The sequence below is a fragment of the Vicia villosa genome, linkage group LG1 (genome assembly GCF_029867415.1).
Source record: "Vicia villosa cultivar HV-30 ecotype Madison, WI linkage group LG1, Vvil1.0, whole genome shotgun sequence".
Taxonomy (NCBI): domain Eukaryota; kingdom Viridiplantae; phylum Streptophyta; class Magnoliopsida; order Fabales; family Fabaceae; genus Vicia; species Vicia villosa.
Genome location: NC_081180.1, coordinates 166,922,466 through 166,931,548, shown reverse-complemented (window position 1 = coordinate 166,931,548; position 9,083 = coordinate 166,922,466). Strand labels below are relative to the sequence as shown.

General features: G+C 34.1%; 1 protein-coding gene and 1 non-coding gene across 2 annotated transcripts; one reads left to right on the top strand and one right to left on the bottom strand.

The window, feature by feature from the left end:
- Positions 1-460: 460 nt before the first annotated feature.
- On the top strand, positions 461-7,882 carry LOC131644613 (putative white-brown complex homolog protein 30). Its single transcript, XM_058915162.1, has 14 exons — positions 461-874; positions 989-1,062; positions 2,374-2,646; positions 2,955-3,018; positions 3,095-3,241; positions 3,419-3,453; positions 3,641-3,714; positions 4,120-5,012; positions 5,671-5,967; positions 6,058-6,543; positions 6,616-6,764; positions 6,847-7,136; positions 7,235-7,368; positions 7,476-7,882. Exons 1-14 carry the CDS (start codon positions 684-686, stop codon positions 7,630-7,632), a joined length of 3,264 nt encoding a protein of 1,087 aa, XP_058771145.1. The 5' UTR covers positions 461-683; the 3' UTR covers positions 7,633-7,882.
- A 109-nt stretch (positions 7,883-7,991) lies between these two features.
- TRNAK-CUU (transfer RNA lysine (anticodon CUU)) lies at positions 7,992-8,064 on the bottom strand. The gene has a single exon. It is a non-coding gene; the product is annotated as a tRNA-Lys (tRNA).
- Between the last annotated feature and the right edge of the window lie 1,019 nt (positions 8,065-9,083).

Genomic DNA, 9,083 nt, shown 5'->3' with positions numbered 1-9,083 from the left:
GAAAAACAAGTTCATCACCAACTTCAAGGAGATCTAGTTGAGCAGATTTGGGAATGTTTTAAACACGAAGTTGGTGAAATTTAAATTTGATTAATTATGTGATGTTATTTATTTTTAATATTTTTAATTATATGTCATGTATTTGAGATTAATTTTAATTATTATTTTAAATTTTAAGTTTAATTTGAATTTTTAGTTTATTTATTTATATTAATTTTAGTTTATATAATTTAAATTATTATTTTAAATTAAATTTTATTTAATATAAATAAAATATTAATATATAAAGTAAAGTGGTGGAACCCATATGAGTTCTTTAGAAATTTAGAATTACAAGTTGCTTAAAGATGATATAATTTAATAGATAAAAAAAAACCAAAGATAGGTAGCACCATTATATATTATATATACTTATAATGATGAAAATTTAGCTTCTCTTTCAAACATAGGCCAAGTGTCCCTCCAAACCATCACTTACATAGCTCGAAGGTTGAAAAGCAAGCAATCAAAAAAGAAAGGAAACGAAACAATGCAAATCCTTGAATCTAGGCATCCATTTCTCCCCGCCATTTCTTCATCCAAAAACCACTTTTTCCACAAACCATCTTCAAACCTTTCCGCTCAAATTCTTCATCTTCATCTTCATGGCATGCTATACTATCATTCTTCACAAATTATGAAAAATGAGGAATCATGTTTTCTACATTGCTCTCTTTTTCCTATTCTCTTTCACTCTTTTACCGAGAATTCACTGCGCCGAAGGCACTTTTGCTCCTTCCTTTTACACCGATGAAATCTACAAGGAACTTCAGAATATCGCTTTACTTTTGAATAAGGATATTAAATCGAGTTTAGATTTCTGCATTAAGGATCCGTGAGTTTTGTTTCATCGTTTCGTTAGTTTTTTTACTTCAATCACGTTTCTGTAAAAGCATTGATTGATACATTCTGTTTTTTGTTGATCATCATACTTTTTACTTTCTTTCAGGAAAAAAGATTGGGAAGAAGCTTTTGATTTCACGGGGAGGTTGGATTTTGTTGATTCTTGTGTTAAGAAAAAAGGTATGGGCTTTTATATCATATTGATATTTTAGTATCTGCCAAAGTTCAACTTAAATTCGTCCAAAATTCTAAGTTTTTGTTTGATTATGCCGTCAAAAAATTGATTTTGTAAAATTGATTCTGGTGGTTAAAAGTTAGTTGAATGTAAAGTAATTTATGATTGGATAACTTCATGCAAAATTGAGATGAACAGAATATTTCAACTTAAAAATCACGTTTAAACTACTCAAAGATTAAAAATTCTAGTTTCAAGTAGAATCAATTTTGGAAACAGAATTAATTCTACTTTAGAAGAACAGAACACCTCAAAATCATTATGAAATAAATTCTACACTTCTAGAATTGCTTTTGACTCTTCCAAAAGCTAAACTAAGTTGTTGTTAAAAATCAACTTTTTATTTAGATGAATAGGAGCAAAAAATCAACTGTCATAAACATTTAAGTTTTAGCTGAAGGCACATAAATGTCTTTTTAATCAAATAGTATCAGTATCATTTTCCCAAATTATGACTATTTAGTATCCAAGAAATAGTGTAGTAGCATCATTTGCATCAAGTTTAAAGAATTTACTAGATAGTAGGTTGGCTTTGGACCTTGGAAGATGATAGATAAGCAAAATAGTTGGAGTTTCTTCCATATTTATGGAATCCGATGGAGCGGAGCGGTATAGGATGGAATAGAGTGGTGTTCCATTGTTTGAATTATCTATAATCGGAAGGAGCGGAACGAAACACAGGGGTATGGATTTCATTCTATTTCATCACTTACCACTATATTTCTCCCCCCTCCGATTTAGGCGGAACGAAGAACTTGTCTTGTTCCGTCCTAAAATTTTCAACCTGGGGAATAGAATCTTCATTCCATTCCGGTCCATTCCGCTTAATTCTACTCAGCTCTTTTCTATTCTGCTTTGTTCATCTAATGATATCCAAACATACCCTAATAGTGTGTAGAGTTTTTAATTTTTCATTTGCAATTTGCATAATCAGAAAGACATTTGTTATGTGTTAAGATCATAATATAATATATTGGTTATTTTTAGAATTTACCATACTCCTTATATGTGTTGCATGAAATATTTTCACTGACCGGCCTAACATCACCAGACTTTCTTGATACTTTTTTTTATCCACTGTTTCGTGTGAAAGCTTCTTTTTAGTGTAATTAAGGCATTGGAAATTTGTTGTCTAATGAAATTTGTGGAATACTTGAATCTTGCAGTGTTCTAATTTTGCATATTTTTCCGCTTGTGGAAAATTTACGTCATTCCATTTATACTATTTCTTAAATATAATGTGATTTAGTTGACAGGAGATTTCAGGGACCGTATATGTACTGCGGCTGAGATAAGGTACTACTTCCATGGTTTCTTGGCACAGGGAGCAGCTACAGACAATTATGTAAAACCAAACAAGAATTGCAATTTGACCTCATGGGTTTCTGGTTGTGAACCTGGATGGGGTTGTAGTACGGGCGTTAATATTGACCTAAAAAAGGACACAAAGGAAATTCCAAAGAGAACCAAAAACTGTAAACCTTGCTGCGAGGGTTTTTTCTGTCCTCAAGGATTGACTTGTATGATACGTAAGTATATGATACCTCTTGAACTGATACTTTTAATTAGGGGAGTTAAGGTTGAGACTATGCTAATTACTGGTTTTTTGTATTGATGCGTGCATCTATCTGAAATGGCACGATACATTAGCCAAGCATAGAAAAAATTACTATGATCGTGCAATAGTTCGTCCAAGTTAGAGTCTATTAGTACAAGGGTAGTGAACAGGCCCCTATAATAGAGACGTTGTATCTCTTCATGATTAGTGTTTGAAATGTAATTAGAGTTAGTATTGAGTATTACAGCTTTAACATTTCTCATTTTCCTATGAATGAAGCTTGCCCGCTAGGTTCTTATTGCCCGCTTGCAAAACTGAACAACCAGACTGGACTATGTGACCCGTAAGCTCCACCTTGCTGTTGACTCTTACCATTGTTGTCTAAGTTTCATCCCTAAAATGTAAACACAAATTTGCAGATATAGTTACCAGATACCTCAGGGAGAGCCGGGACATACTTGTGGCAGTGCTGATATTTGGACTGGCGTGGTGAACAATAGTGATATATTCTGTTCTCCTGGATCATACTGCCCAACTACAACACGTAAAGTTTCTTGTGATCGTGGGTATTGATTTATCCCATTCCTCTTCTTGCTGCTGCCTAAATTGTCTAGAATTATTTTGTCACAAGATAATGTTCTCTAAAAATCCATTATCACACAATTACTACTTTTCATATTCATAACAACCAAAATCGTAGCGATTTCTCAACTTTCTTACTCTTTATGCCTTTCCAATTTCAGATATTACTGCAGGATGGGTTCTACTCATCAGAATCGTAAGTCTTTTTATTGTTACATGTATTGCAAGTCTTGTTTATTTGGCTAATTTATGCCATCATGATAAAATGGGCTAGACGCAAACAAACAAAGAAGTTTTTATCCGCAACTGATTTAATTTTCCTGTATCATTTCCACTCTCTAGAGGATATTATTCAGAAGCTTAGTTTGTATTTATTTTTGCAGCATGCTCCAAGTTCAGCCAATGTAATCCAAACACAACGAACCAAAATATGCATGCTTATGGCGCTCTGCTTATTGTAAGTACAATTCAATGTGACATTAGATGAATTCATGCTTACTTTGGAAAACTCCCATTCAACTTTACTTTTTCATTTCACGCTATCAGAGTTTTTCTTGCAAGTTGGTTTTGGAATTATTATTCTTGATGGTTTGACTGCATAGTTTTTGTGGTTTGGTTTGTCTTACAAACATATTATTAACTCTCTTGTTCCTTTATCTTCTTTGTCCAAACGCTGGTGTCTTATCTCATAGCATCAAGAAACACAATAGGAAATCAGCATAAAAATGTCCCAAAGTTTATTTGTTTGTCTTATTTATGCATATTTTATGAAAAGGCATGCAATACTTTGAAATATTTTCCAAGCATTCCTTTTTTCTTTTTCTAGTTTATCATATTTGGCATCATTAATTTCCCCTTGTAGGTTGCATTGAGTACTGTCTTGATCTTCATTTATAATTGTTCTGATCAAGTTCTAGCTACTCGAGAAAGAAGGAAAGCTAAATCCAGAGAAGCTGCAGCAAGGCAGGTAAGAGAAACTGTACAAGCTCGAGAAAGATGGAAGATAGCGAAAGATGCTGCTAAAAGGAATAAGACAGGATTGCAAGATCAGCTAGTACGCACTTTTTCTCGCAGAAAATCATCAAAGCAAGCAGAGCAAGTTAATCCTGCTACAGGCAATTCAGTTTTGCCACCTATGCCTCCAGAACAACCATCTGCAGCCACAAAAGACCCAACAAAGGAACCTAGTGACCTTACTAAAATGTTGAATTCCCTTGAGAATGACCCTAATAGCAATGAAGGATTCAATCTAAAGATTGGGGACAAAAATATTAAAAAACAATTGCCTAAGGGAAAAAATTTACATACACAAAGTCAAATTTTAAGATATGCTTATGGTCAGATTGAGAAGGAGAAAGCTCAACAAGACAAAAATAACTTGACCTTCTCAGGAGTGATTTCAATGGCCGCCGATGGTGAGGAGGTTAGATCGAGGCCTGAGATCGAGGTAGCTTTCAAAGATTTAACCCTTACTTTGAAAGGGAAAAAAAAACATGTAATGAGATGCGTGACAGGTAAAATCATGCCTGGTCGTGTTTCGGCTGTGATGGGTCCTTCGGGAGCTGGAAAAACTACATTTCTTTCTGCTCTAGCAGGGAAAATAAGAGGATGCACTATGACAGGCTCAATTCTAATCAATGGAAAACCTGAATCTATTCACTGTTACCAGAAAATTATTGGATATGTGCCACAAGATGATATTGTGCATGGGAACTTGACAGTGGAGGAAAATCTTCGGTTCAGTGCAAGATGCAGGTACCCCACTTTCCATGTAGAACTTAATTTGTACATTTTTATTTTGAATGCCCAATAAAAAAGTTTCCTTATTACCATCTGCTGCTATTACTTACTTCTCTTTATTCGTTTCGAATCACAAAATATCATGCATAGTGTATTTGGTAATGGTTAAATATAGGAAAAATATCTTATATTATCTTGGGTTGTCTCATATGATTAATTTCTAATTTTAGAGTATCATACTTGGTTACTTTCATGATTTGTTTTCCTATTTATTTAGGATTTGGAGTCTGGTTTTAATATAATAGAGGTTAGTACTTAAATTTTTTTATCATAAAATCATCTATCATAGTCATATTCTAGTTGTGATTCTTTCATACCGAAGACCTTGATAAAGTCCATTGTTTTTCTGGTATCGAGATAGCTCAATCTTATGATGGACTATTGAATGTCAAACCAATACAATTCTCGTAATTGTAATTAAACAAGGAACAAATCATGAAGCAAAAATAAAACTCAAAACTAATCCCCCATGATTCAAATCAAATGTTCTTAGATATCTTTCATGTATTGTAATTAAGTGTTACTATTTTTCTGTTGATTGTGTATATTATTGAGTTTTTACCCCCTTTCTAATTGTTATTTCATTTTAAATGTCTGTTTCTTATTACTGGAGACTATCTGATGACCTGCCAAAACCAGATAAGGTTCTGATTGTTGAAAGAGTAATTGAAACCTTGGGACTTCAGGCAATAAGAGATTCCCTTGTTGGAACAGTAGAGAAGCGAGGCATATCTGGTGGGCAACGAAAACGTGTAAATGTAGGGTTGGAGATGGTTATGGAGCCTTCATTGTTAATCTTAGATGAGCCTACAACTGGTTTGGACAGTGCATCTTCCTCTTTACTGCTGAAAGCACTTCGTCGTGAAGCTGCTGAAGGGGTAAACGTCTGCATGGTACTTCACCAACCTAGGTAATGTTATCCCCCCCTCTCTCTCTCTCTCTCTCTCCCTCTCTCCTAACATAAAGTTAAAATCTCACTTTTGATTTTGTTGTTATACAGCTATACTTTGTTCAGAACGTTTGATGATATAATATTTCTAGCAAAAGGTGGTCTTACTGCATATCACGGTCCTGTGAAAAAAGTAGAAGAATATTTTGCTGGCATTGGAATCGTTGTTCCTGATCGTGTGAATCCTCCAGACCATTATATTGACATTTTGGAAGGTTTAGTGAAACCAAATGAAGGTGTGACTCATCAACAACTACCTGTGAGATGGATGCTTCACAATGGTTACCCAGTACCACCAGATATGCTTCATTTTGCTGATGAAATTTCAGCTTCATCATCTTCCACAAATATAAATCATGCAGCTAAGAGTACTGATGAGGCTACTGATCAATCATTTGCTGGAGAGTTTTGGGAGGATATGAAAAGTAACGTGCAGTTGCAAAAAGATCATATAGAGGCAACCTTCTTAAGGACTAAGGATTTATCAAACCGAAGAACGCCTGGTATAAGTCGCCAGTATAGATACTACCTTGGGCGGTAAGAAATCCTTCATACCAACCTATGATTTAAAATTGACTATTTATTAATAACCCGGTCCATTCCTTCCAGGATTGGTAAGCAGCAGCTCCGAGAAGCAAAGTCCCAAGCAGTTGATTATCTCCTTTTATTAGTTGCTGGTGCTATCTTGGGAACTCTTACCAAAGTAAATGATGAAACATTTGGGTCTCTTGGATATACATATACCGTCATTGCTGTTTGTAAGTCTTAAACCTCCTATAGAATTAGTCTCATTTTTCACCAACTCGAACTCTTTCGCTTATTTATATTGTATATATGCAGCTCTACTTTGCAAGATTGCAGCTCTAAGATCATTTTCTTTGGATAAATTACAATACTGGAGGGAGAGTGCATCTGGGATCAGCAGTCTAGCTCATTTTTTATCCAAAGATACAATTGATCTTTTCAGTACATTAGTCAAACCTCTTGTCTATCTATCCATGTTCTACTTCTTTAGCAATCCAAGGTCAAGCTTCGGAAGTAACTACGCTGTTTTGGTGTGCCTTGTGTACTGTGTAACTGGCATGGCTTATGCAATAGCAATTTATTTTGAGCCTGCTCCTGCTCAGCTGGTATGGATGACCATCTCAATTCATACCCATTTTCTTACATGGAATTACTCATAATAACTGCACTTATGTCGTTTTTCTTTTCTTCGTCGCTTGTGTAGGGGTCGGTGCTTCTCCCTGTTGTTATGACTCTCATTTCAAACCAGACAAGAGAAGGTCTCTTTATGAAGATCCTTATAAAAATGTGTTACCCAAATTGGGCTTTGGAGGCCTTTATTATTGCAAATGCTGAAAGGTGTGTTGTTCGTATGCTTGAAAACACATTGTTCATGTTATGGCATAATCGCGCATTTTACTAATCTTGCCATCTAATACTATTTCGATTTTCTGTTTTTTCTTCAGGTACACTGGGGTGTGGTTGATAACTCGTTGTAGTTCACTGATGACTAGCAGTTATAATGTCAATGATTGGGCTACATGTTTAGTTGTTCTCATTTTTTATGGTATAGTTGCTCGAGTTGTGGCATTCATTTGTCTCATGATCACCCAAAAGAAGTGATTTAGGTAGGATGTGGATGTTTAAGATGACATTTACCTGTGTCATGATAGCAACTAAGGATAGTTTTCAATTTTCCACCCGAATATATGAGCAAGATTCTGCCAAATATTTGGGATTAGCATAAGTTGTCTATATAGTTTGCATTTAGTTTAAGTACTTTTTTCTACAAATGTCTATGTCTCTGTAAGTAAAATTTAATGTTTTTGCTTTTTATCCTTGTTCATCTACTAGTTAGTGCTTTTTATCCTTGTTCATGTACTAGTTAGTTTGTAAAAAGAAAATTATTAAGGCACGCAACGTGTTTGATGAAATAACTGAATGAACTTGCATTCAAATATTAAAAAATATCGCCCCAATATCGCCCACCGTGGGGCTCGAACCCACGACCACAAGGTTAAGAGCCTTGCGCTCTACCAACTGAGCTAGACGGGCTGTTGAGTGCAATTTATATTTTATTTATATATTCATAAAACCATGTGGACTTTGCCTTCTAAATTTTTTTATATATTGTATCATGTCGTTACACAGATGTTCTATGTTAATTTACACTTTTAACCTGATTCAAATTTTATACAGAGAAAAAGTGATGCTAGATGTTCTATGTTAATTTACACTTTTAACCTGATTCAAATTTTATACAGAGAAAAAGTGATGCTTTATACGTATCATATGGAAATTACTCTAAGAATACTTGGTATTACAACTCTCTTTTCCAATGTTTTAAAAACCGGACCGGACATTAAACTGGTGAGGGTACTGGGTCACTGGTTTATTGGTCGAACCACTGGGTCACTGGTCGAATCGCATGACTAAACCGGGTTAAATCGGATAACTCGGTTGAATAGACCGGTCATTATAACAAAATTATATAGGTATAAAATCTGTCGAACTGGGTGATTCAGTCCCTACAAAATTAACTATTACTTAAATTTTTTGAAAACATCATATTATAAAAAAATTTACAAGTTCATAATTTAAATTCAAATTTTACACATAGGTATCACACACAATCAAATAGTACATAATTATAAAATATAAACAAAAATTTAATCGCAACATAATTTAATTGAATAATTTATAACAAAATAATTTCATTGTCTACTAAATTTAATTTCAATAAAAGAAAAATTATTTCAATGTTGAGATCCCCTTCTTCAATATCAAAATCATCTGTAACAAAATCAACCGCATCTACAACCATTTTTTTATTTTTTATTTTTTATTTTATTTTTTATTTTATTTTTTAATTAAAATAGTCAAGATGACATTGTTTTAATTTTTTAAAATTAAAAAAAATTAAAAAAATTAAAAAATGCATTTAAACCACCGGTTCACAAAAACCACCGATTTTCCCGGTTTTAGCGGTTTACACCGGTTTTGACCGGTTCACACCGGTTCAATGACATTCCCGATCCAGCTATTGAACCAGACCGGTTACCTGGCCGGTTCCC